This window comes from Besnoitia besnoiti (assembly GCF_002563875.1).
Source record: "Besnoitia besnoiti strain Bb-Ger1 chromosome Unknown contig00018, whole genome shotgun sequence".
Lineage (NCBI taxonomy): Eukaryota > Apicomplexa > Conoidasida > Eucoccidiorida > Sarcocystidae > Besnoitia > Besnoitia besnoiti.
Genome location: NW_021703918.1, coordinates 92,722 through 119,373, shown reverse-complemented (window position 1 = coordinate 119,373; position 26,652 = coordinate 92,722). Strand labels below are relative to the sequence as shown.

The 26,652-nt window shown below is 57.5% G+C and overlaps 3 protein-coding genes and 1 non-coding gene across 4 annotated transcripts; 2 read left to right on the top strand and 2 right to left on the bottom strand.

Annotated features, from left to right (window-relative positions):
* Window positions 1–2,602: 2,602 nt before the first annotated feature.
* BESB_032960 lies at window positions 2,603–2,674 on the bottom strand. The gene has a single exon. It is a non-coding gene; the product is annotated as a tRNA-Arg (tRNA).
* Window positions 2,675–5,882: 3,208 nt separating this feature from the next.
* Window positions 5,883–17,496, top strand: BESB_032640 (adaptin c-terminal domain-containing protein; the record flags this gene model as incomplete). The annotated part of the gene is made up of 13 exons (XM_029361856.1): window positions 5,883–6,131; window positions 6,873–8,880; window positions 9,065–9,270; window positions 9,478–10,639; window positions 11,021–13,123; window positions 13,380–13,813; window positions 14,213–14,482; window positions 14,985–15,164; window positions 15,454–15,515; window positions 15,910–16,043; window positions 16,368–16,438; window positions 16,815–16,933; window positions 17,355–17,496. 13 exons carry the CDS (start codon window positions 5,883–5,885, stop codon window positions 17,494–17,496), a joined length of 7,140 nt encoding a protein of 2,379 aa, XP_029215076.1.
* Window positions 17,497–19,568: 2,072 nt separating this feature from the next.
* BESB_032630 (uncharacterized protein) lies at window positions 19,569–21,779 on the top strand (the record flags this gene model as incomplete). The annotated part of the gene is made up of 1 exon (XM_029361855.1): window positions 19,569–21,779. The coding sequence occupies one exon, from the start codon at window positions 19,569–19,571 to the stop codon at window positions 21,777–21,779; it is 2,211 nt and encodes a 736-aa protein (XP_029215075.1).
* A 2,507-nt stretch (window positions 21,780–24,286) lies between these two features.
* Window positions 24,287–25,868, bottom strand: BESB_032620 (putative U6 snRNA-associated Sm family protein LSm8; the record flags this gene model as incomplete). The annotated part of the gene is made up of 3 exons (XM_029361854.1): window positions 24,287–24,545; window positions 25,005–25,173; window positions 25,838–25,868. 3 exons carry the CDS (start codon window positions 25,866–25,868, stop codon window positions 24,287–24,289), a joined length of 459 nt encoding a protein of 152 aa, XP_029215074.1.
* Window positions 25,869–26,652: the final 784 nt, after the last annotated feature.

The following is a 26,652-nucleotide window of genomic DNA, read 5'->3' as shown; positions in this document are numbered from 1 at the left end:
GACGCAGACGTGGGTTTGTTTTTCTTGCTGTCTTCTCAGCTGTGAAACTCGCTGTGCACTTTCATCAGGAAGCAACCCCCGCGGGGTGTTGGTGGTCTCTGCCCAAACTGACTCGCTCAGCGGCGGGTGACGAGAGTGAACGGCGCTTTCCGCGTGCGTGCGAAAAACCAAAACGTGCGGCGTCCTTTACAGACACATGCAGAGTCCGCAGGACAGGTGGACAAGCCCTTCTCGAGGGCTCTCTTGACGCTCTGGCCGGGTACTCCAGCGTGGGGAACCGGTCTTAATCAAAGCAGGAAAAGAGGGCCAAGTGCCTGGAAGAAAGTGCTGCCGCTGCGAGTCTCGCGCTTTGCTACGGAGCTACGTGTGCGAACTGTTGACTACTCTGCCACGGTCGGGATGGTTCACGACATGTGCACATGTATGGATGTCCCAAAAAGCTGCTGAATGTCCAGCGGAGAGGTTCCACGCGCACGGTCAGGCAGCACAAGGCATTTTGTACAGCCCTAAAGCACTCTCCTGCTGGGGCCACGCACTCAGTCTGCGTGGCGATACAGGGTACACCCATCTGCAGCTCACACTCCGCGGACAAAGCCGGACAGCCCTTGCAGCTGGAAGGCTGACATTTGAGTTCTGGATAAGAGAGGCTTTTGGAGATAAATAGTGCACCACTATAGAGAGCACGGGCACGGCTGACACGCGTCCGCTAGCACCGCTCACGGCGTACTAGTTCCTCGTTTTGCGAGCTGAGAGGTCTACTCACACGGTGAGAGTGGAGGTGAAAGGCAGCTGCACACGACCAGTTGGTGTTCCCATCTAGAATATAGGCAGTTAGCTGCATCAACTGTCTCTCCAAGAAGCAACAAAAAACATCAGGCGATTTCCAGAGGCAACCTCCACGAAATCGCGCGTTCCCGCGCATAAACTCTTGTGCCCTTCGTGCACAGGAAAAGGGCAGCCCGACACACCGATGGACCGAGCGAAAATACCAGCAATGAGATTAACCGGGGACTTCGAGCCGTATTTCACAGAGCTCGAAGTTCGTAGATTCTGTTCGCTACTGTTTTTCGGCGTTTCTGTGTTGCCACGCAAAGTCGAGCCCCTCGTTTTGACTCTTCGTTCAAGGGACGTTTCCCTACAATAGCTTTGGATGGAGGATAACGTTGTCGCAAAACAATGCCAGGTAACTCTGTATCTCGTCGGGTCTTGTGCACAGCTTTGCCAGGCGGTTTGCCACAAAGCCTCGAAAAGAACTGGCGTGTGACGTGTTTAGTGTGTTCCACCTAACGCAAGGGCTGCACTTTATTCCGCCCCGCTGGAGTGCATTGTATACACGACGAGAATGCATTTGGCGGGTAGCGGCCGCAGTGTTCCTTTGGCTCTGCGAAATTCACTCAGCGAAGGAGCGTATTAGATAGACTTCGTTTGTCACTGTGTCAGCACCACATGGAAAGTCTCCCTGGATCTTTCCACCACAAGGAAAGAGCAGGGAGATAGTCCATTTTCAGGCGTAACCTATTGGTATACCCAACCCGACTTCTAACCAGGAAAGAGGCACAGAATCTTCGCAGGACTGGTGGGTGACTCTAAGAGGATAAGGTCAGTCGGTGAACGTGCTGTACGAGTGAGGACGTCAACTCCTCTTTCTAAGACACGTGTCCGTGTATCAAGTTGGCTCCTTACCTAAACGAGGTGTTTCCGTTACAGAGATGTATTTCCGTGCCTACAACCCTTTAGTTTCTCCCCGTACCGTCCTGTTTCTTGTGGCTTGGCACCGCCTCGTGGTTGACGCCCTCATGGACCGCTACGAAATGCTGTCTAGCGCTGACGCTCATCCATACACGCCGTGCGGCTCAGAATTCGTGGTGTACGGTACGTTCTGGTGGAGCAACACCCCCTGTCCTGCTTTAGAGAGAGTGATCCAAGAGGCACGGCTCCGATAGTAACGCAGAACAGGCGCAGGGAAGTTTTGATAGTGCAGATCGGTTAGGCTGAGGGAACTGTGCGGACTCGACAGGGGAGTATGGGCAGCTAGCTGGGCTCTTGGAAACAGCGCGACTAGAGAACCCGACTGACTGGCGGCTGAATCAGCGCTACGTTGTCTTGCGGGCAGGCGCAAGCAGAAAGTCAGCCCTTGTAGACGAGGGGCGTGGAGCCAAAACCTTGAACGCTGCGGCATCAACATGTTCTTGCGCGTCGACAGAACCGACGTAAACGGGTTTTTTTACCTCTCAGATCACTGGTAGGCCACCGTCAGCAAAGCAGATGTATTCGGCAGCTCCTGCGTCGATCATTCCCATCGTAGCACCAAGTTTCAGTGCCCTCAACAAGACGGAAATCATTGACTGCTGAATTCGTCTGAATCGAATGGACACGCACCATTCCTTTCCTCCGTCAGACGGGAAAAACTAGTAGGCTTCCGCTGAACACAACAAGACTCGTCCCCACGACAAACCTTCCAGCCTCCTTCCAGTCAACCGTGACATTTCCATCAGCACCTTGTGAGTTTCTGTACACACATACTGGCATCTCGCGTGTACGGCGGCGAGGAACGAAGACACCCCGCACCATGCTATTCCGCATAATTTCATAATTTAGAATATAGGCCTAGTAGGTTTCGAACCTACATAAAAAACTTAGAAGGTTTTTGCCCTTATCACTAGACGATAGGCCTTTATAAATTTTATTTTGGGTAGTATTGGAATCGAATGAGGACGATCTTGTCGAAGGGAAGCACTATAATAGCTACTAATGCGTATGGGTGTATGATATTTTACGCATGGGGAAGTACACTGTCCAGTCTGCATCTCACTATCTTAGTGCTCGCCCATCTCCTCTTCGGAGTTAGCTCGAAATCAACGTGAAACCAAGCCGCGCTTCTACATTGCGGTCAAAGGGTTCATCAAGGGGAAGTGCGAGGTATATGTACGGCGAACACGCAGGAAGAAAGTGCCTGCTTTTTTCTTCGCTCTAACGCCACTGTTAAGCGACAGAAGTAGCTTGATCAGCCGTGGTTTCACACCTCGCGTAGCTACTACTTTGATTGACCCGATGGTCACTTCAGTATCTATGCCATCAACCCTTCCAGCTACACAAATCGTGCGCATGACAGAAAACCGGCGACACGCACAAGGTACTTCGGTCGCAATCGTGTCTGAAGCAAGTGACGTTGTCGGGAAAGACTGTGATGCACGACATCGATACAATTTCGCACAGGGCACTTAGTGTAACACTAACCGGAAGAAAAGCAGTTTGCTACCTCTGGCTACACGCAAGAACGCGACAAGGACGACAAGTGTGTGAGGGGGAACACTTCGATCTCCTATGGGGCTCAGAGACTCTATCCATTGCTCCCCATTAATGAAGCAATTCTGAAGTGGTTGAGACCACACGACGACCCGGCTACGCTAGACAGGCGACAAACAAGAATGAGATCTGATAAGGTCGCCACGACAGAGGGAGGCCTTCGTCAGATCTCGCCTCGCTTTTCTCTGCGTATCCATGCTGGCATAGACGCGAGCGACGCTGAACACCTACTGCTGAGCGTGACTGTGCTGTGGTTTCTGATGAACCACTGAACACGTTGCCGTCGAAGAAGCGGCTGCGTAAATACTGAAGCAGTCCGCCGCGCCTCTCGCACAGCGCCACCTTGTGCCGTGGACTGCAATGCAAACACCATGCAAACGTGAGACGCGGTTTTATTGGTTAGTCCGCCTCTCTCAACAATTTTGTGGTGCATGTATCAACGGTCACGTGCGTCGAATCTTGCGTAACACTGCATCTCTGCCGGTGTCCGGCTCATCATCTGCCTCCGACACAAGATTAGTCTAAGCAAAAAGAGGAGACGATCCAGCCCAAATGCCTGGAGATAAAAAAAATTCTGCGAGGGAGAGGGGGCTGCAGGTGGCAAAAGGTCAAGCAGTTTCTAGAGCGGGGACGCGCCGCGGTTGTTTTCGCGAAACGGCAACCTCTTTGAGCCATAGACGCGTACCATTTCCGCCAGACTCAGTATTCGTGACGACATTGTGTCGCATCATGCAGTGAGAGCCGAGCCATATTACGCTGACTCGCCTTGCGGATTCGCGTGAAAGTAGGCGAGCGTGCAAGGTCGCGGTAGAGGCCATCTCGATTTAGTTAGGGCCTGCCTGGGCGAGTTTCCAAATGGACGAATCGCCAGGATCGGCCGGATGCTCATCAAAAAAGCTGTGTTCCTAGTCAGGTAGCCCAATTTGGAGTCGAAAAGAGTGTCTCTCGAGTTTTATCTCTAGTGCGGAGAATTAGGATGCTTGTCAGCCGCTGAGCTGGACTGGCATCGTGGCACGGAATTCCCAGTCATGGAATGCCGGTCGCGCACAGGAGCAGCTGACGACAACAACCGCCACGCCAAGTCTTTTTCAATCGGCTTGCGCCCATGTCCTGACATCCGCCTGCACGGCGAAACAGATCGTTGTCTAGTGGGTTCGCCCGACCGTGAATTATTGAAGAAATCTGCTGCGTGTGAATTCCCCAGTGCTCAAGAAGCTCGATCCAAGCCGCCACGGCAAGGCGAACAACTCCGTGTGAATTTCTTGCCGTGCCAGCCAAATCAGACAGCAAACCGATTTGGTGACCTCTGCATACATACAGGCGCTTTGTATTTTGTGTCCTTCTTCCCAGACGGATAGACTTTTCGTACGCAGGACGGAGCTCTGACTTCATGTTTCTTTTTGTAGACGCTTCTCTCCCATTCCTGCTTTTCTCACGCTCGTTCTTTGCCGTGTCGAAAAACGCTGTGGCGAATCGAGCAAGGCGCCCGACCCTGACTCAACCTTTCGCTCGCGCGCGTCATTCTTTTTAAATCGGTCGTTCTCTCCCTTCTTACGAGACATTTGCGTATATTTTCAACCGGATTTTCTATGTCCCTTCGTCCTGAAACCGCGTTGATGTCCTCTAGCTCTTGTATCGCGCTGCCCGAGTCCCACGAGCACGGAGCGCCTGCATTTTCAGGTGTCGGTCAGAGTGTCCAGTTTTTGTTCCCTTCCGTGAAATTTTTCCAGAATCTGCCAACGCGAGAGGTCATTCCCGCGCCTTATGTCTGTTGTGTTGTGCTACGTGGTCCGAGTGTCTTCCCTGTACGTCCAGAGTTTGTTATGTCTCTGTGGTCACCCTACCCCTGCTAGACCGGAGCGTTTCTTGCCTGGTTTTCTCAAATAAGCTCTAGTACAGCCTGACCAGCGTTTTGGGACGGGTCGATTCTCTGCAAAATTCTTGCCTTCCGGTGCGGCTGCACTCAGCTTGGAATCTTTCGTCGTTCACTGGTGCCAGAAACAGTGACCTCATTCTCGAACGCCAACACGGAGGAGCATGCTGCCCTGAATGGCTCATGTTTCTTCAGTGAGGCGTTCATCAATGAAAAGTCGAGACGGGGGAGAAGGGGTGACGCCCTTTCTCTTGGGTTCTTCTCGAGTTCTTCTCGAGCTGTCTCAGCTGTTTTTCGTGTTTGTTTGAGGATTTGTGAGGATTCCGCTCTTCGTGGTGCCCCTCGTTCGCGCTTTCGGCGTTTCCCCTCCCATCTGGTCGCAGGGCGCACATTTCAAAAGTTTTGCCCCCCCTGTATCGAGGACGCTGTTGGAGTCGGATCTTCCTCACCGCTTTCTCTTCCTCTCCCTGCCTGTAGTTTTGCCTTTTCGTTTTTCGCGACTTCCGGGCTCGCTGGTTTCTGGTCTCCTCAGCCGCTGCACCGCTCGCTGCCTCTGCCTTTCGGCCCGAGCTTTCTTTCGCCGCTCCTTTCCGCCTCTCTCGTTCCTCTTCCTCGCAGAGTTCCTAGGAGCACTTGCCTCGCGTGTGGCCGAGTGGGTGCCGTCTTTTTCGCCGGTGCTGTGTTTTCTGCTGGACGAGATGCGATGCGATTCCTGAAGCGCCGCAGCAATGCGTCGTCTCGGCGACGGGGTTCTGCGTCGCCAGTCTCTCTTGCCTCCGCCTCGATCCAGTCTAGAGAGACAACGCAAGAGGACGAAGCCGGCTTCGACGCGCCGTCTGCAATTGAAGACTTCCAAGCGTCTTCGCGACCTTCGCCGCAAGCCCAAAAAACCTCACTAGGATTGAGCCGAGATCGCGATGGCAGGCGGCGGTCCTCGGCGACACTTGACACGGTATGACTGGGAAAAGGGCGAACACGCCATCTCTGCGGAACTTCGCTGAACCTTGAACTGCCAGTTTGCATCTATATTGAGAGTAAAGGCGAGCCATATATGGGGGAGGGGGGGGGGGCGCCTTGCCGCGTTCTTGTATCTGCCTCTGCATGTAGCAGATTAATCCTGTCGCGCTGCAGCACATCAGGAGGACGGGGTATCGAGGCAGCCGGGGCTTGTAGCGCGATCGGAGCTTCTGCGTGGTTCTGGAGGGACTGAATCATACCCTGACAGCCGCACAATAGTTTACGAGGCGCACTTGGATTCCACGTCTCTGCTGTACATATATATATATATATATATATATATATATATATATACGCCAGTCTCGTCTCTCGCCCGCATGCACATGAGGGCTGTTCTTGTGCCTGGAGTTGCCTAGCTATCTGTGCATACATGCAAGCGCATCTTTAGGAGTACCGGAAAGGCGGGGCCCCCGAGCGTTTTCGCTGTTTTGTTGCGTGATTGCGCGTTGCCAGTCAAGGGCGTTTCAGCATTTTGTAGCGCCACGCCAGATGGACGCACTCCAAGGTATTTCCATGCGCATACAAACCACTCTGTCGCCGCCTTTGTCCGCTGTCGATACGCCTTTCTGTGGAGCTGTCTGCGGAGGCCGAGGCTATCCCCACATGGTGGTGTCTGCTTGTGTCGACGTCGTGTCTTCAGTTTTTCGGGTTTGTTTGTTTTCTCTCCTCTGCGCAGCTGGTGGCGCTTACGGCCGCGGCTCCGCCTTCGGCTTCGCTGACTCGCGAGGCCATTGCGACCGCTGTGTCAGACGCGCTGGTTTCTTCGCACCCGGCGCTGCTTCTGCGCGGGCTGCTTCCGCGTGTGTTGTCGCCTTCGTCTGGGGCCAGCGCAAAACTCGTTTTTCTGCTTCTCCTCGAGCGTTTTCTTCTCCTGTCTGCGTCGTGGCGCGCCGCGGCGACGTCTTCTTCTCTTTTCCCCTCCCCGTCGTCCTCTCTGCTGACCAAACTGCTGCCGTTCCTTCATCGCACCGCGCTCCTCTTACTTCTGCCGCCGCGAGACGGCGGGGACGACGGCGTCAGCTGCTCGTTCTTCTCCGCGTCTGTCGATAAGGGAAGGCAGACGCGCAGGGGCGACGACAGCGCAGCTGCGGCGGCCGTGCGCTTCTGGTCTCAGCTTGCGGCTGAGCACGAGCGCGGCCTCGCGTACTTTGATGGGGCGACGCCGCGATCGCATCTCCTCCTCTGCGGGCGCGCTGCGGCGCGGTGTCTCTTTGCCGGCCTGTCGGCGTCTTCGGCCTCGGGCGAGAGTCCGCACGTGACGAAGAAGTTCCGGGTCGTCGTCTCTGCGTTGCGCGCCGCCGGTCTCGACTGCACTCGGCACGCCCACGCCCACGGTGCACCGGCTTCGACCGCGGCGGCGGCTGTATCCGCCCTCGCGTCTAGGCCGCTGCTCGGGCCGGTCTCTTTTCAGTTTGAGGCCTTACGCGCGGCGCTCCCTGCGCTCGGCGAGGCCCGGCTCCGCGCTGTTTTGCTGCCGCAGCAGATCGAGGGCGCTGCGGCGACGCCTCCGCGTCCGCAGCGAGCCGCGCAGAAGAAGCGGCAGGAAGACAGAAGCGCCAGCGACGTCAGCGACGCGAACGAACTCCGCGAGCGAGAAACGACCTACGGCGTGGAGAGGCCAGCCGAAGAGCTCGAAGCTCGTGAAACGTCTCAGGCGGCAGATAGCGTTGGTGACCCAGAGGCCGCCTTCTGGTCCGTCTGCAGGGCAGGGGAGGGAGGGAGCGAGGCGCTCGAGGGAGAAGATCGCACATCGCTGAGCCGCGTCGGCGGCGGCGCGCTCGCTGGGGCCTGGGGCGTAGCGGCGCAGCCGCCGCGGGTGTCTCGCGAAGGAAGGCGTCCCTCGGCGTCGCTTGGCGCGCCTCGCGGCGTCAGCGCGGAACAAGAGCTGCCAGGGGGGGGGGCAGCGGCCGCGCAGCGCTCAGCGCGGCTGCTGAGCTCCGGAGTCGACATCGACGCCGTGACAGTCTCCTCGGCTGCTTCTTCGCCTTCTTCCAACCCCTTGTCGTCCTCCTCTCCGCCTCCGTCTCCTCTCTCGGCGCGCGTGAAGGAGGCGCACGCAAGCGTCGAGGGCTCCCGCCACAGGGAATGCACGAAAGACCGCCGCGCCGCGTGCGACGAGTCTGTCTGCTCCGCGTCGTCGCGGAGCTCGACTTCGATTGCCTCATCTGTAGCGTCGCCAGCGTCAAGTGTGCTGTCGCTGGAAGATGAGAGAGCGCCGGAGGAGGGGGAGACGCTGTCGGCTGGGACTGAGGTGGAGGAGCGCGACGGGGAGGACTGTCTCGAGGCCTACAGGCGGCTCGCGTCCTCTCTCCCTTCACCGACTGCCGGCGGACGCGGGGTGATGCCCGGACGGCCGCTCCTCTCTTCACAGGCTGCGCACACGCGCAGTTTCAGCTTCGAAAAGACGATGGGCGTCTTCAAAAAATCCTCGAAGAAGACCGACGCCGGCGCGCCGGTGCGGAGGCAGACCTCGCGTCTCAGCAGCGCGGCGGGCGGCGTCGAGCGAGACGACGCGAAGGCGAAGGTGCTTGGCCCGGAGAGAAGACTCTTGGAAGACTTCAGCGCCCCGCGAAGAGGCGAGAGCGACTTCCCCGCCTTCGCAGGGGACGACTTGCGCGAATTCTCAGGCTACGCGGCGAGCGATGACAGCGACGCTCTTAAAACCCTCGAAGAGAAACTCGGGGGTACGTGGGACTGCCGCGCACGAGCTGTCGGCCCTGCGTGCATGCCGCGCATACTTACATACATACATGTACATGCATACATGTGCATACATACATACATACATACATGTACATACAAATGTATACATACGTGTGTATATTTACTTTGCCTTCGGGCGCGGTCTGGCGTCCTGTTTTTTTGCAGCTGCCTTGTCGTCGGCGGAGTTCCTTCAAGAGATTTCGCGTCAGCAGGAGTCGCCACTCGAGGTCAGCGCGCCTGCGCTTGAGGAATGTTCCACGATGCTGGCAGGGTGTGCGTCGGTCTGCGCGAAGAAGCAAGCCAAACTGCGCGATGAGGCTGCGAAGGCGGTCGACCAAGGCAGGATGGAAGACTTCGCCTCCATCAGCAAGGTTAGGAGAACTCCACGCGTGTGCATCTTGCATCTTGCTTTTACGTTCGTGTTTTGGCGGGCACGGGCGTCGGCTTCGACGCGCTCGGGACTGTGCGGCTGCGCGGCTTTGCCTGGCAGGCCACGAGACGCGCATTGCGTCCTCTCTTTATGGGCGCGCTTTCGATGTGTAGCGGGCCGCCTTCTGTCTCGCGTTGCGCGTCTACAGGTGCTCGATCAGCTGAGTTTTGCGTTGGATGCATACGAGGGCGGCAAGCAGCTTCTTGAGCTCCGCCAACGTGAAGCGGATCTCGGAGTCGAGCGCGACCGCGGGGGCCTGCGTCCGGGCTCGGCGCCTTCCGAGCCGCCATCGCAGCCTGCCGCCTGGCAGCCCTCCTCGCCCGCGTCGCCGGCGGGAGCGGAGTCGTGTGGGGGGGCGGCTGGCGGGCCTGTTTCCTCGTCGGCAGGCCAAGAGGACGAAGCCTACGGGAGAGAGGGGGACACGGGCGAGGCAGAGGACGATCTCTTCGACCCCTTTTCTGCGAAAAAACGGGCGCCCGCGAGCGCAGCCGCCACCCGCGCCTCCCCGCCGTCTGGCGAGTCGAAGACGCGCGGCGACAGGGGGTCGCGGCGAACGGGGAGTCGAAGCGGCGAGCGAGAAGACGAAGGCGCGGCCCTGAGGCGGGCTGCGGGGAGGCGCGGGGCTGCGGGCCTCGTGAGAGGGAGGTCTGAGGAGGCGGAGCGGAGCCGCGACAGAGGAGACAGGGCGGGCGCGGCCGAGGACGACGCGCGGGAGCGAGGCCGGGACAGACAGCGCGGCGAGAGAGAGAGACAGGAGGGCAGCGGGAGGAAGCGACCCAGCGGCAGTCCGCCAGACGCCGGCGGCGTCGTGGGCGACGAACGTCACGAGCGGAGAGCGGACGAGTTTGGATCGCTGTCTACGGGTCTCACGTCGCGCAGAAGCCGTAAGAAAGACGGGCGAGAGACGAGAGACGAGAGGCGCAGGGGCGACTGCAGCCAACCCTTCCCGTCCTCCTCCCCCGAGCCCGGCGCGCCGGCAGGGGCCGCGAAGCCGGCGGCCTCCACGCCGCACACTTCGTGTCCGTCTGTGGGGTGGCCTGAGACCACGAGCGAGGCGGGTGAGGAGAGCGGAAGCCTCGAGTTTTCTCAGCAGATCCAGACGGCAGGCGCCGAGAAAGCGGATGTCCTCACGCCTTTCGAGCGCGCGCGAAGCGTGTTCGAGAAAAACCCAAAGAAGAGCTCAGAACAGCTACCTGCCTCGCTCTCGTTCCCCGCTGAAACCGTCAGAGCCAAGGACGAGAAGCAGAAGGAATCAGCGAAGCAAGAAAATTCGCAAGGCTCTCCAGATCCATTTGGATGGCCTACAGAAAGTAAGGGGAACGCCCAAGGCGTTGCACTGCTAAGTTGCCACGTGTGCCTCATCGCGCCCTTCACACGTTCGCTTCTGCGGCCTTCTCTCCGATTACTGGTCGCCTCTCTCTGTTGTCGTCTGCCTCCCGACTCCGCTCCCTATCCGTGGACTGCGGCGCCAGTTGGCGCTTCAGGCGATCGTTCATTCGGGTGGGGTGGACTGCAGGGTTTTTTGTGGCGCCGGGGTCTCTCTGTTGGCTCTCTGCATGCACTCGCCATATCGTATGCTACGTCGCAGAGAAGGCGGTTCGCGCGTTTTTCCTTTGGACTGCGAGTTTTTTGGCGAGGGCGTGGACGGTTTATTTTCGCATTTTGGTGTGAGTCGTGTGCGTCTTTTTCAGGCTTCGGCTTCAAGGTGTTCGACGAAGAAGAGAACTTGCTGTGGCAGGGCAAGCCGGCACGCGACCCCGCGCCGGCTGGGCTCGCCGGCGGGTGCGACGCGTGGGGAGGCGACCTGTTCATGATTGAGGAAGAAGAAGAAAGCAGCGACGCAGGCGAGGGCAGGTCGTTCCCAGCTGCCTTGTCGGCGTCGCGCAGCGGCGGGAAGGCGGAGTTCCCGGCTCGCGTCGAGAGAGCCGCCGAGAAGAAGCGCGCAAAGCGGCGCGAGGGGGAGGCTGGGGGGGTGCGAAAGGCGCATCAGAAAGAGGACAGCGAGCTCGCCGTGGGAGCTGCGGGTGCAGGCGAGACGAAGGGCGAGAAGCGGCGAGCCCGCGGCGGGGAGAGAGACTCGCAGCGAGGCGGGGGAAGGGAGCGCGAGATCCGCGATACGGAGCCAAGCGAAGCGGCCTTGAAGCTTGACGCCTTCGACTGGTTTCGCGCCGCCTCCTACCCCGTGCTGCCTTCGCAGCCCTCGAGTCCCTGCCAGCTGGAGGACACGACGGCGGCAGCCAAGCGCGGCGGAAGCAGAGACAGCCAACGCGACAGGATGCTGCTTCCCGCCGCGCGGACCGGCTCTCACGAGACAGAGAGAGAAGCGCCGCCCGCCGCAGGCGCCCCACCGACCGCAGGTCTCGCCTCGGCGCCGAGGAGCGCCAAAACGGGCAAGGCGCCCGTGATGAGGGCGTCGGCGTCGGCGTCGCGGAGCCGCAGAGAGGGTCGCGATGAGGGCGATGTCTCTGCGTTGGCGCCGGCACGCAGCGCCCGCCAGAGAGAAGAGACGGCGGTGAAGAGGGCGTTGGCGGGCTCGCGAGATCACGAATCGAAAAGGCACAGCCTATCTGTCTCGGCGTCGCGACACCCGGCGCGCAGCTTCGAAGAGGACATCCGCCCGACGCACGCAGACGCGTCGCTGCCGCAGGCCCCTTCCGCCGTGTTCCCCGCGCAGGCGGCTGGTGGCGGCGAGCCGCTGCGAGCCTCACGAGAAGAGCCTGTGAAGGGCGTCCGATCTGAGTTTTTCGAGCCCAACTCGGCGCCCCGCATGAACGCGCAGCGATCGTCTTCGGTTCTGTCTCCGCGGTCGGGCGCGTCGCGTCTGCCGCTGACGGGCCTCGCATCGGAGCTGCCGCGGTCGCAGAGCGAGGCGCGACGATCGCCACAGGTGTGCAAGGCGGATCTCGCCTCCACGTTTGAAGATTTCGAGTTCTTCACGACGGCCTGCTCCGACCAGACCGACTCGCCTTCCTTCCCGTCGCCTTTGGGCTCCGCGCAGGTGCCCGCTTCCGAGGCTGCCGGCGAGGAGACCTCCGCGCCTCCTGGGGGCTCCTCGCGGCGACGTCGAGACAAGCAGCCGGAGCCTGTGCGACGTCCTGGAGGTGCGGAGGGGCGAGGCGAGAAGAAGGCGACTTACGCGGACGCGCGGACGGCCGGTGGCGAGGGCGACGGCGGCCGGCGGGGTGCCGCCCTTGACTCGGGAGACAGCGGTCTGCTCGGGCGTGAGGGGACCTTGGGCGGCGCCGCGCCCGCGGCCCGACGACTCTCCGACGGCGAGGAGACTGGGCGACGCGAATTTCCGCCGACGCAGCGGAGCGCCTCTTCGCAGTGGCCGGAAAGCCGCCGGGGCGAAGAGGCGAAGCGCGCGCGGGGCGCGTCGCGCGAGGACGACGAGAAGGCGTCTGCGGCGTCTCTCGAGGGGGAGCGTCTCCAGGCTTTCGAGGAGAAGATCGCGCGCCTGGAAGAGCGCGAGGCGGAGCTGCGGGCGCTGCACGACCGCGAAAGCCGAGAGGCGGAGGCGTCGCAGAGGCTCCTCAGAGACAGGCTGGATAACGCCATGCAGGCATGGGAAGGCGAGCGGAGGGCGTTTCGAAAAAGAGAGGATGAGCATGTCGCGAAGGTCCAAGCGCTGAGCGGCAGACTCGTCGAGGCGGACGAAGAAGCCAAGAAGAAAAAGGAAGAAAACGAACGCCTGAAAAGCAACCTGCAAGAAAAGTGCAGGGCTCTCGAAAACGCAAAAGATATGTGGCTCCGCGAAAGCGCTCGCGCCTCGGCTCTCAACGACCGCCTTGACGGTACGAATATGAACTCGAGATGAGCCGCATGCAAGCGAGCACGTCTGAAAAGAAAGAAAATCTTTTACCCTGGTTCGTGCGACGCACACGGCCGCACGACTCCCCCTGGAGTCGAGGCGTCGCCAAGCGGCACACACGTAGTCGCGCGCAGAGCCGCTCCGCGCGCAGCGTCCGGCTCCTTTTCTGCGCTCACTTTCTCGCGGACAGCATCTCGCTGCTGCTTCTGCGTGGTGGGGTGCGTTTTGTTTGTTTGCAGAGGCCGAAGAGAAGATCGCGGATCTTCAGACGCAGCTGGCGACACTTTCGGCCAAGTACTCCGAGGCCCTGCGCGAAGTCGAAGCCTTCAAGGTTCTAGTTAACCATCCCCAGCCCCCGAGTCTGCCGAGTCTCGCCACCTCAGCGCAGCCCCCCTCTGCGCTACCCTCCGCCTCCTCTTCTACGTCCTTCGCCTCCTCGCGGCGCTTCAACGGGGCGTCTGCGCGCGACGAACCCAGCAAGGCGGGGGAGCGCTCGGACGAGGCCTGGAGCCTTCAGGGGAGAAGCGAGACGAAGCGCAACTCGAGTTTCTTCGCGGCGGACGAATTCTGGGGGCGAGAGCGAGTTCTTCCCGCCGACGATCGCGCGAGGCGCGGCACACGCCAGGAGTTTGCGGAGGTGACTGAGGTCACCAACGGCTTCGGCGAGGACAATGTAAGAAGAAGCGGGCTTTCTCCCTGCGAACAAAGAGAACGGGGGGCACATCTCCATGGGGGATGCCCGCGGCTGTCGGAGTCATCTGCGGGCGTCCGCGCATGTTGTCGTGCGTAGTAAACCCTAAACTTTTCTTCAGAGAGAGAGGAGGCGCCCTAAGGAGCAATCAGCACTCCGATGCCAGAAGCGTTTTTTTGTCTCCCTCGTGGTGCACTGCCTGCCGTTTGCTTCCTACTGGATTCAACAGCTGACTTGCGGCCGCAAAGACCTGCGCCGACGCTAGTTTTGCGGCTTTTTTTTCAGGCTGCGTATCCGTGCTCAGTTTACTCTAAGCCATTCCTGCGTATGCGGCGTTCTCTTGTCGATTTTTCCCCTTTTGTCTGTCTTTTTCCCCTGCAGATGCTCGGCGAGGGCGTCGCTTTGCCACCGCTGAGTCTATATGCCGACCTGGCGGAGGAGGCGCCCATCGGGCTCTCTCAGTTCCCAGTGCATGTCGCGAAGCCCGGCGCTTCGCACGCTTCCCTCGCAGGCTCGCGAGACTCCTCGCGAAAATCACGCGGCGTGGAGAGAGCGGACGCGACGCTCCCCGGCGTCGTCCTCGTGAGCGACAACTTGCGACGGCTACTGCTCGTCGATGACGCCTTGCTCTTCGAGGATGAAACGATACAGGTGCGGCAAAACGCGCGAGAAAGCGCGCAGGCACGCGGCGCCGCGGCAGATGCGCAAACGTGGATTCGCGCGTCTCTCCATCCGTCCTTTTGTTTACATATATACATGTCTATGTATACATATAGGTATACATGCATACCGACATACATGCGTATATACATACATGGATACATACACATACATATATACACACATATGTATACATAAATATGTATATATATATATATATATATACCACACGCGCATCCTCACGTACGTGTGTCTGCCATTAGGCTCCAGGGACACGGAAGCTCCTGAGAGCCTTGGAAGGCGACAGGCGGGTAACGAGTTAGAATAAAGACTGTATAGTTAGGTAATGTGAGGGGGACATCGAAGAGAGTCGAGACTCGCGTGGAGCCTCTCGCCTCAGCGAGCATGGCGCGGGGAAGTGGAGATATCAGGTCGCGTCTGTGAGCAGAGTGGAGCGCTTTTGACTATGTAGTCGCGCGATGTGTTTTTTCAGATCGGCATTAAGAGCACGTACCAAGGCCTGGCGGGACAGGTGTCGATTTACTACGGAAACAAGATGAGCGGCCTTTTGCAAAACGTGACGATTTCTTTCTTGAATCCTCAGTCCGAGTCTCTTGTGCTCCACGCCTCTCCCCTCCCTGCATTTTTCGCCCCGAAACAGCAAGTCTGCCAGGTAAAACACGCGAAGCGGCGACGCCCACTTACATGCATGAAACATCTCTGCTTTCGGCTGGTCGCTTCTCTGTCAGAAACAACCCTACACCCAATACATGTATAATATATACATACGTATATATTTATGTATTATGGATTAATCCCATATGTATATGTTTAAATGCATGCGTATGTATATATATATAAAGAAAGTTTCCGGTTGATACAGGCGTGTGCGTGTGTCGACTTGCGAAGGCTTCGTTGGAGCTACTGTTCTTTTTTTTTCGGCGTTGCAAATCCTTCTGCAGGACATCGCTCTGGAGTGCATCGCGCCATTCGACGCCTGGCCGTCGCTTCGACTTCAGTTCCTGTGAGCCTTATAGAAAGATGAAAAAGACCGGAATCTTTGGAAAAGAGTCTTCTGCTGCGCGTGGATTGCATGGAATTATAAGCCTGAGGCGGCAAAAGACTCAGGGGGGGTTCAATTCGTTTTGTCTCGTGGGCGCTCTTCTGCGGCTTCGCCTCCGTTCCGTGCGCCTAGCCTGTTTTCCGTCTCTGCGCGTCCCCCGTCTCTCTGGCTTTCGCGGCCTTGGGTGTCTCTGTTGCCTTGGGCTCCACCACTTCCTGCCAGGTCCGCTGCCTTCTCCGCAGCTTTGCGCGGAGAAGTGCGTGGCTAGCGTCTGCCCTGTCGACGCTTTGTCTTTTATTTCGAAACTATTGAGAGCAACACATTCTCCCTGTTTCGTTTTTCTCTTCGTGCTTAGGCTGGCAGACAACACGCCGCGGCAGGTGGACGTGACGCTGCCGCTGGCTGTGAACAAGTTCATGGAGGCCCGCGACATGGGAGCGGAGGAGTTTTTCCTGTTCTGGAAGAACGAGAGATTTGTTTTGAAAGAAAGTGAGAAACAATCGAAAGCTTGAAGGCGCGAGCCCGACAGTTGGGCCGCGGCGGGCTCTCCGCGGTCGCTGCCGGCGAAGGCGGAGAGCGTGTGGTGTGGGGCTGGGGGGCTTTTCTGGTTGAGTGTAAAAGTTGATGAAGTTTTGGATTTAGGAAATCTACCTGAAAAAAGGTTTGGTATTACTCGTGTACGTGCACCACACACAGTCCGTCTCGCCCAGCAGGTGCAACGGGTGCCTGTTGGAGACTGGCGGAGCTTGCGAAACCGTGCCTACTCGTTGCGTCATCTGTTTTTCTCTCTCTCTTTTGTCTCGTCGCCTTCAGCGTCCTGCGTCCTCAATCTGCATCCGCGCTTCCGCGGGTCGCTGCTGGCTGTTGCGCGCGCTTCGCAGCTCGTAAGTTTTCCTCCGACTGCCTTTGTGGCGCTGTTCCGAGACCAGGCGAGAGACTCAAAGCGTGTTTGTGTGTTTGCTCAGCCTCCGTGTCTCCGTTTGCTGCCTGCACCTTCGACACTACCCCGAACAAGGGGGAGGCACATGACGACTAGCCGGACGGGTTGTCTGCCTCGGTGCATCGAAGAAAGCGAGGCGCGAAAGGGGGGGTTTACCCGGCGTCTTGAAGTCGCTTCTTCTGCGTCGCCTGAGGACGGTGATTGTTTTTGCGTGCGCGTCTGGCCGTTTTGAGTATTACACAGAGCCAGGCAGCGTCGTCGTGGGAGTTTGCCTTTCGATGATTTCACTTTCTCCTGCACCTTTCGGTTGCGTTCTGCAGGGCAGAGCTCTTGCGCTTTGTCGCAGAGTCGACCCGAATCCGGAGAACCTCGTGCTGGCGGGAGCCTTTCCCCCGAGCGTCTGCGACAAATCCATTCCTCTGTCCATTGTGCTTGTCAGGTAAGAAGGAACCTGCAGAGAGAACGACTCGTTCGCGATCGCCTGGGTCGCCTAGCCCTTTTTCTTGCGGCTTTCTTTGTCCTTCGTGAACGTGCGACACAGTGAAATGTCTCCTCTCTCTCTCGCTGTTTCGCTGTCGTGCTTCCTCCCTTCCTGTCGGTTGTTTCTGTTTCTGTTTCTTCCCTTATCTCTCCTGAGACTCTACGCGCAGTGACTGAAGGATGCCTGGAGTCCGCTCATCCCCCAGAAGAGACTTTGTTCAGGTTTAGGGTCGACGACTGCGCACGTGGGCGTCAGTGCAAATCTGTGTCGCGCGAAGAGTCACGTCGCAGCCCCGCTGGCGCCACCTCGCGCGTCACGCGCTGACACTTTCTCTCGTGATTGAGTGTGGGCTTTCTCGATCTACCTGTTCTTCGTGCAGACTCGAGATCGGCCGAGGCAGACACCACGGGAAATGTCGTTTGGTCGTGCGCTCCGATTGCCACGTCCTCAGCCGCGGGATTCGCGATTTAATCAGTCTGCAGATTGCTGCGCCGCAGCCTGCTGCACTCTCTCTCGCTTGAAGCGTCAGTTTGCGTCCCACGCACGTGCCTCGAACAGAAGCGCTCAAATGCATGCATAAAAAAGTATATTATATACTTGTATATATGTTCGCGGCTGGAGAACGCGTAGCGTGGGCGCTGTGGGCCTGTCCACGCATGCAAGTACTGATACGAGCAATTCTCTTCGTTTACAGCATCTGATAGTGTCAGCGGGTCTCGATAGAGGCCGACTACGCGGAGCGTCTTCAGGGGGGGCAAAGAGCAATTTTCGAATTTGTTCTGAGTCGTCGGGAGAGGCTGAACGCGTTTTTCGTATGTGGATTTGCGTGTGTGTATATACGTGTATGTGTGCCTCGTGGTTTTACTTGGATTCGCTCGACGGTTTTGTCTGCCTCTGCGAGCGCACGACCTCTGTATTTCGCAAGCTAGCGGCCAGGCTGCACATACACATATATATGTTTGTAGACGTGTGTGCAGAGAATGCTGCTGGTTCTGATGTCTGGATGGGCATATACACATGGCAAGGCAGTTTCTCAAATAGGAGAAACTTGCGGTCAAGGTTACCGGCGCCAAAAGGGAAAGGGAGTATCCCTTCTCTTCCTGGGGAAAAGAACGTTCTGTGCTCCCTCTCTTTCGCGACCTGCCCAGCCCTGCCAATTCTGTCGTTGAATTTTCGTGAATGCAGAGTCTAGGAGATGCAGTTGTTCTGATCGTTGTTCTGTCCCCGTCTGGCCTACATTGCATCTTGCGACGGAGGGAAAAACCTAAAACGTTTATGCGCTTCGTCTCCATTCTCTTTTTCTTTCGCGGTCTCGTGCGGAACGCGAGAGGCAATCCGCGTGCCTCGATTGCTAAACGAACATCCCGACTCGCTCATGAGCCCCGGGCCCGACGCTAGACCTGAGTTAGTATTTCTGCGCCGGCGCTCCAGCATGGGAGAGGACTGGAGTAAAACGCGGAGAAAGCTCACGCTCCCCTCTCAACTGGAAATCTTCTTGCGCGTCACTCCACCGCACAGGATGGAAAAAGCTACTGCCGGCGGCGCTAGCACACTTCACGCTTCCTTGGAAAAAAAGGTAGACATGGCCCTAGCTATACAAAGGCACGTTCATGCTGACGATTGCGTACAGCGATCTGGGAAGGTTCAGAAATAATCCTTCCCGCGCAGCTTTAATCAACTCATGCCTCACTCCCAGTCGGTGAGCATGGAGCGCCACAAAGAGCAGGGTAGCCGGCGGTTGGCGAGTTCCTTCGTCAGCAGATGTCACGTTTTGGCGGACGCGAAGAGTTATCAACGGTATCGATGTCCTTCGTAGCCCCTGTCGGGAGTCGTTTGCAAGGCAGCGACAGAGTTCACTGGAGGAACGAGACGCGAGGCACCGAATTCCCAAACCGAAACCCAGCAATCTCATACGAGCGCTACAGCCCGCCAAGATGTCTCACCGACATCCCCCTGTCGCATTCTGTCAGACTTTCGTGAGGGGGCGCCCTGAGCGAGGCTCGTGCACAGAGTAGTTTTCGGCTTCCGCCTGCCCTGCCTGGGCTAGTCAGTCGCAATTTACCAACAAGCCGGCGACGGCGAGACGAATACATGTGGAGGTGTGCGTAGCTCTACAGATCAGCTGGAATCTGAACAGACTCTTCCCGCTGGTGATGCTGCCCGGGAGTCGTGACAGCGGATGGGGGATTGCCTGCATAGACGGTTGAGCAGGAGAGCGCAGGCGCCCCTGCCAGCGACTCGTCGACGACTACTTCCTTTCTTCTGTTCCGTGCACCCGTCGAGGATCACAGTTTGAAAGTGTACTCCATGTATATCAGCACAGAATCTCATGGATGGTAGCTTCCAGATCCTCGAAGAGGCTGTGGATACCAACATATGTCCTCTTGGTCCGTATGCACCAGATCCTTGAGGGGAAAGACATGGCACTTCCGCGCGGGAAAAGATCCAGTCCTGGGGCGGGAGGCTACCCTCGTTTTTGACTGGTGTTCAGTAGGTGCATGGGACATTCTGAGTTGCGAGTTCCATTATTTATATCAATCAGGTGTCCTGCTCTCTTTTCACTCTACCGTTTTTCAGTGTTTGCTGCGCCAAGATGGCGGGTGTAAAGGTGCCTCTGTTCTACTTCACCCTGTTTTTCAGGTTTTCAGGTCTACCCAGTGCGGTTCTGTGCCTTGGCAGTGACTCAGAAGGCTCTGCACATCCCTATCAGTTAGGCGACGCTGCGGATTCCCCTATCGCACATGGCACAACGGTCACGGAAGCAACGGCAGCAGACAACGAACTGATCACCATTCCCCCTGCTACTGGAGTCCCTGTCGGGCCTCCTGCGTCTGAGCACACTACGGTGTCCTTTGAAGAACTCCCGCTCTCCACCGACACCCTTCGGACTCCCAATGTGGGATCCAAACCCTCGAGACTGGGTCGCGCTTCTGGAAAAAGAGGCCACCATCACAAGAGCAGCGCCTCAGAGCCTTCGCTTAAAAGCCGTTCGAAAAGGAAGCGTATTTCCGCAGCCGTGCAAACTGAGCAGCTGATATCATCTCTGTCCGCAGACGGACAAAATCGTGAAGTCCCGCTCCCATCTCAGTGGCTCTACCCGCCGTACGCTGCTGAAAACCGTGAGGATTTACAGACTGAGGTGTCACAGACATTTCTGGACTTTGAAAGGCCTGATCTGGCATCTGTGCTTCCGTCAGACTCCCCAATTCTTAGCACAATATCTTCGTTGACGTCTTTGTCCCAGTGGCCGTCCTTGCAAACACAGCGGCCTCAGGGGCATGCTCCTTCGATGGTCCCTCCTACCTCTTGGGATCTACCCGATATTTCAAATGTAACGTCCTCCTTCGGGCGCGAAACGGGGTATGCGGAGGTCAATCTGAGCAAGAAAGAGGAGCAGTCTACTCGCCACGAGCTGGCGTCAGACGAGTTGGAAACTCTGTTTCGACCAGAGCCCACGAAAATTCTCGACATACTTCTCAAACAGGCAGCAGCACAGCAAGAGACCAAAGTGACTCCACCGCCGCCCTCTGAGCTCTCAGACACAGCGAAGCCAGAAACTGCTTTCTCCAACGCGTCTTCCAGTGGTGGGGATATGATGCAGAATGATGAGCACGTCAACACTGAGCGACGAAGCAGCTCCTCTCACAAAGGCAGGAGAAGCAAAACGTTAGATTCCCATACCCCTCTGGCTACCACAACGGCACGCTATCCGCGGCTTTCCGCACTGCTGGCGCAATGGAAGGGGAAAGACAGGAAACACGAGCGCCACACAGAGCCGCACGAAGATAACCTAACACACGAAGAGGCTGCAGGCGGCCCCCCTGCAGGGAATCTTTCTCCGCCTACGTCCTCTATTGCAGTCGTATCTGCGGAATCGGAAGAGCAGGAGCCTACGCAGATTCTTGAAACGCCCGGAGTCACTTCCGGCGGTACCACCGCCGCAGATCTCTCACCTGAGACTTCGAAGACGGCTTCCGGAGACCAGGCTGAACAGATAGCCTTGCCGGCGACTCTCGATGTCTCAGAACTTTCAACAAAGAACGCAACTGACCCGACGTTTTCTGAACTATCCAGCAGACTTCACCAGTGGATCGTCGCCGAGCCCGATGCAGCAGCATTTCATCAGATCACGGATCCCACGGAAGGCAGGGAAGCCGCGGAGGTGCAGGAGACGCAGGAAAAAACACGGAGCCAGTTTTTTGACTCTGTGATTTCCCGTGACGATCTACTGCAGGCGACCCTCGCCGTCTATCGCGCCCTCTTCCTTCAGCAAGTCCTGGAAAATCCTGATCTGGTTCTCAAAAATCCGAAAGGGCCGCTGGCGCAGAGCCAGCGTTTACAAGAGAGTGGTGACGACTCTGCCGCAGACACGAATCGAATGTCTCACGAAGGCTCCGCTCCTACCGATGATAAAGACGATACGGCCTCTATGGGGGACTCGCACACTGCTTCCTCTTCGACAGCGACAACTCAGACTGCGAGTGGACTTGCCTCTGCATTCGGACAAAGCCTCCATGTGGATACTTCATTGCCTCAAAATCCATACACCGCGGACACTCCGCTCGCCACAGGGCCGGTAGCGCAGACGGGCACCTCAGTCAAGCAGGCCACTCACCTCGCGAGGGCAAACACCGATGCGTGGTTGCTCTCTTTCGTTTTTCTGCGCTGGTTGGACATGTGGAGGCGGCAAGTCGCCATGCTTGAAGAGGCGGCCTCGACGACAGAGCCGAGTTCTCAAAGTGGGGAAAATGTGCTGCCAGCCGATCAAGCAGGGGACGGCGAGGCAGCGCGCAACCGAAAGTGATGGAACACTTTAGGCGCACCGAAGACCCCACAGGACGGAGACGTCATGGAGCACGCGTTTCTGGAGAAAGCCCCCTAAACAGACGGGAACGGATATCAGTAGGCGAAACGCAAAGCTGCAGCTATCAAGCCAGCGCTTACCGCAAACGGTTCTACGAGGGAACGGAAACTGAGAGTCCGCCACCGCGAACGTAGCAACATCGAACAGATGTGTATCGTCTCTTGTTCAGTCCCCCCGTGCTGTGTTTGGATGTTGTTCGACTTGTGAAGTGGGACAATTCAGTGAGAACTCAATAACGCCTGATGCTGCAAGAATGCAAGGATACTAGTCCCTAGAGGAGCTCGGCACGAAACACCCTTCAGGGTGTGCTGTGTGTGGGTGCGTGTTTGGAAGGCTTCTTCCAGTGAAACACCTCAGCACACTGATAAGGAATGTTTTGCGTCTCTGGGATACGCTGTCAGTCTGCTGCGGTTGATTTTCACTCAAGCCCGTGGATAGCGGCCAGCTCCTGTCGACTGATCAGTAGCGTTCGCGAGAACTAGCGCAGTAAGAAGCTAGACGGGCAAGAAACGCATTCGCACCTCCTACCCCGTGGTCTTTCTTCTTCCTTTCTGGTTGCCTTTTTCACTTTTGTCGCTCTGCAGGTGCCTCTGCGCTTCACTTGCTGCTCCTTCCTTGTTCCTCCCGGTTTGTCCATGTCCTTTTCTGCGTTCAGTTTGTGCCGTGTGCATTTTCCTGGATTCGCTGCTGGAACGCCTGCCTCATTTCCTGCGCCTTCTGGCTTTCTCGCTCTCCGCAGCCATTTGCAGCCCTTTACTGTCTTTGCCTCCGTTGTTTGTGGCCGCAAACGGCGCCTTTCCTCCTCTGTCATCCGTACTTCCGCCTGCCGAGCCACTCGTCGCTCCTCTCTTGGCTCTGCAAACCCCTCTCTTGAGCATGCGCCATTCTGATTGTCGCGGAAGCAAGCCCAGTAGGTATCTTCCGCTGCGCCGGCAGAGGCGCCAGGGTGCCGCTCAGCGTCGCACGCGCCCGTACCAAAGAGTTCGGCCGGCTTCCACATGCCGAAACGTGTATGCATGCTTCCACCGCCTTCAGTTTTCGCGGTCTGTGGCATTGGCCCGAGGCAGCAGCCGCGCCTTTCCTCCGCTGCGCACTAGCACTACGGGTCTACCGAGGAAAAGAAAGCAGAGTCGAACCAAGCTACAAGCTGCTGCTGCTGCCCTTCTTGATGGGCTTCGGCGCCTATCAAGCCGCGATTCTGTCTTTCTACGGCTAAGTCTGCGTGGGGCTTTTCTGTCTTTAGCTACCGTTTCTCGCCAGAAGAAAGAATTTCGACAGACTCCCATACGCCACTACGCGGAATCAGCGCTTCAAAGCATCGCAACTAGTCCACTGGCTTGAGAGCTGCACTACCGGGAGACAAGCGACATCCAGCGTGACCGCGTTTTTCCAGTTGCTCAGCAAAAGCGGAAATGCGATTTGATTAACTGAGGAGACAGACAGCGGTAGATAAGCGTCTGAGGAAGTGCGCGCGGAAGGCAACGGGGTGCAAAACAACACGAGACTGCAACAACACTCAGTGTACCGTCTCCATCGATAAAATGACTGAACACCAGACAAGCCACACACGCAACATCGAGAGGAGACCCGACACACGACGCAAAGGAACACGAGAGGTAGCCGCACCATGAAGCGCAAAGGCGTTAGGCAACGAAAGGAGAGGCGTGGCTTCAGAGAGACGAAAACTCTTACGAGTAGACTAAACGGCACACGGACCGTGGGATGTCAACCGAAGAACAACAGAACAGATAAGAAAACTAGAAAGACCGCAGTGGCAAAGCCGGAATATGGCTCCGCGCGCGGCAGATAACGATGCCTCTCTTGTGCACAGCCGACGCGCAAGCAGCCCCACGAGAAGGCGAACTGGCGCAACCCCGTCCACGCTGAAGCCGCCGCAGACAAGCAGAGGCGTGTTCCATAAGGAAACAACGCCGAGGAACTCACACGGCCGTGTGGTTCCATGCCAAGCGATACGCAAAGAAAATGCGTCGCCCAGCGGGAGCATCTCTTCTACTACGGTTTCATCTGAAACGCACAGCAGACAGACACATCCTCCTGAAGGATCGTCACCCCGCAACGCCCCAAACGGACTTTGCCTGCGTCCACATCTACGGGTAAAGGGACCGCGATGGGTGGCAGCAGCAGCAAAGCCATCTGTTGCCTCCACACCCATGCATGCGAACTTGGCGTCCTTTTCCGCTCCTTTCAGCAGCGAACTGACCACCCGATCCCCCTGAGCGCCAGGTGTATTCTACTAACATATCCACAGTTGGAAAACTAAACAAACTGATTGAAATGCTAAAAACTGCAGCACAAAAAATCGTAATCTTCCATATAGATGCGTATATACAGATGCATGAATACGCACGCGGCAAAGGAGGCGAGGCAGGGGCTCGCTCCTTTCGAGACAGAGCGTTCGCCTCGAGGATCTCTCTACATCTACACTTTCATCGACTGCCGCACAGGCATACGCTTCGATATTGGCCCTCGCCACAGCGGCGAGATTTCGGTTCGGGAGTGTAAAACGCGTTTCCTAGCCGCGAGACGGCAAAAACGAGACTTGATCGGAGAGCCACCCAGCGCGGTAGCATCAGACCAGCAGAGGCATCTCCGGATCCAAAACCTACCGGCTTGAGAGGCGCCGCGCGCACCGAGGAGAGCTGAATGCTTTCATCAACCTCGACGTCAACCTCGCCCACGACGGCACTGAAAAAAACACACAGACCAAAGTCGCTTTCGTCCGCGGGCCTGAAACTTGCGCGCGGGCGCGTCAAGCAAGCGCGGCGCGAGCATTCACTCACATCGCTACAGAAACGCATGCGTGTGAAAAGACGTGCTACGGCAGCTGCATGCACGGATGGCCCGAGGACCTTGAAATACACACATACATACATATAGTATGTGTATATATATAAGGGTACACGCGTAGTGTGCATATGCCATGGTACGGCTTGTGCCGCCATCGGACCGCTTCACGCGTGCGCGCAAACATCTCGCCGTTTGAAACGTGATGAGAGCTCATGGCACCGCCCCCTTGACCTCCAGCGTGTCGACTTGTGCGTGGCGCAAGGCACTCTGAGATCTCCCTGTTGCCGTGGAAGTGTCGGTGTGATGCGGAAACGCAGCTCGCCCGGCGAGAGACAGGGCGGGGCGGCAGCCTCCTACATGTTGTCGCCGCGAACAAGGTACAGTCCGAGGGCAATCTGCTCCACAGCCGCGTCCAAGCTGTAGATTCTCTCCTCGCATTTGTCAAGGATGACGTTGGTGCTCTGGTCGAAGCCCTTCAGAGTCCCCACGAAGATGCGACCGTCGGCGGTGACGATCTCGACTTTCTCTGAAAAAAAAAGCAAGGCGTGCACGCGAGCTGCAACAGAGAGGGCAAGAGACGGGCGCCCACCCACGAGTACGCACACGCGGAAGATGCGCCGCGCGTGGGCGGCGGGGCGGGGGGGGAGGGGGGGGGCGGGGGGAAGGGAGAGGTATGGCGAGATACGGGGGAAGCACAGCAAAGGAACGAGGCACCTCGCAGAGAGAGCATGAAACAACGCGTCACACAATTGCCCATCCTCGCGACAGCGATGAAGACGCTCAGAATAGGCGGCGGTGCAAAACAGCAGGGCAACAAAAATCGGGAAAAAAATTGAGAAAACACACGGATGCAGAGAGAGAGGGGCGGTTCGTCACTCTCCCCAGGTGCCTCTCGCCTGCCACGCCGAAGAAACCGTGGCAGATCTCTCGCCAATGAAAAGCCACACACGCTACGCGAACGAAGCAATGGTCGCACAGAGAGCGACGATAGACAAACAATATTCAGCTCAGCATGGACGATCAAAAAAACGTGAGAAGGCAGCGGCCAAAATCGACGCAGGAGAGGTGGCGAAGGGTTTCAAAACACACGCAGAAAAAGGAGAGGAGACGCCGAATCCGAAAGCTACAAAGAGTCTTGAACGGTTTAGGAAGAAGCACCCGACCAAACGAGAAGGGCTGCCTTCACTTACGGTCCACGAGACTCTGAAGAACCTGCGCCATTGTTCCGACTTGGGATGAAACACACCGACTTCCTTTCCGATGGAGAGACACGGCACAGGGTGAAGGTGACCCAGACCACGCGAAAGCAGACCCTGGGAAGACGACGGGACGAGGCGTACGGAAAAAGGGAGCTGCGGGCGCGCAAGCAGAACCGAAGAGGAATGAGCGTCGGGCGTGACAGTCGACGAGAGTAAGGACAGGCGAGTTTACACAGCTGCGTGGCAGTTAAAAAAAAGAGGCAAATGATGAAGACAGGAGAAGAGAGAGACGCGAAAAAAGGGTACGGAGACGATCTGAGCAGCGTCAGATGCTGCAAACGGAGTGTCAGGGAGTGGGAACGAAAGCTGCAGCTGCAGAGAGACACGCTTTAAAAAGAAGGAATTGCGAGGCAGTGAAGGTGCTTGTGACGTCGATTAACGCGATACAGGCAATGTCTGGGGTTTTGTCCACGGAGCCACACCCTTCTTCGTTTAGAATACAAGTAGCCTCTTATGGAGTGAACATGCAGAGGGCTATACGACCACGAGGGCGGAAAACGCGAAAGACCGGGGACAGAGTAAGGTCGAGAGCAGGCTCAACGAAGTACGACGGCGATGAAATGCCACAGGAGGAACGCGTGTAGCAGGGACGCCCCACTTGCAAGAGAAGAAAGCTTCCCAATGAGACGAAACACGGTTAAGAATCAAACTTCACGAAGTATAAGATACGGCTTTTCAGTGGTGTCTGGATTTTCCGAAAGTGCCGGGAGGGAGGGAGGGGGCAGCATCAAGACAACGAAGCAGAT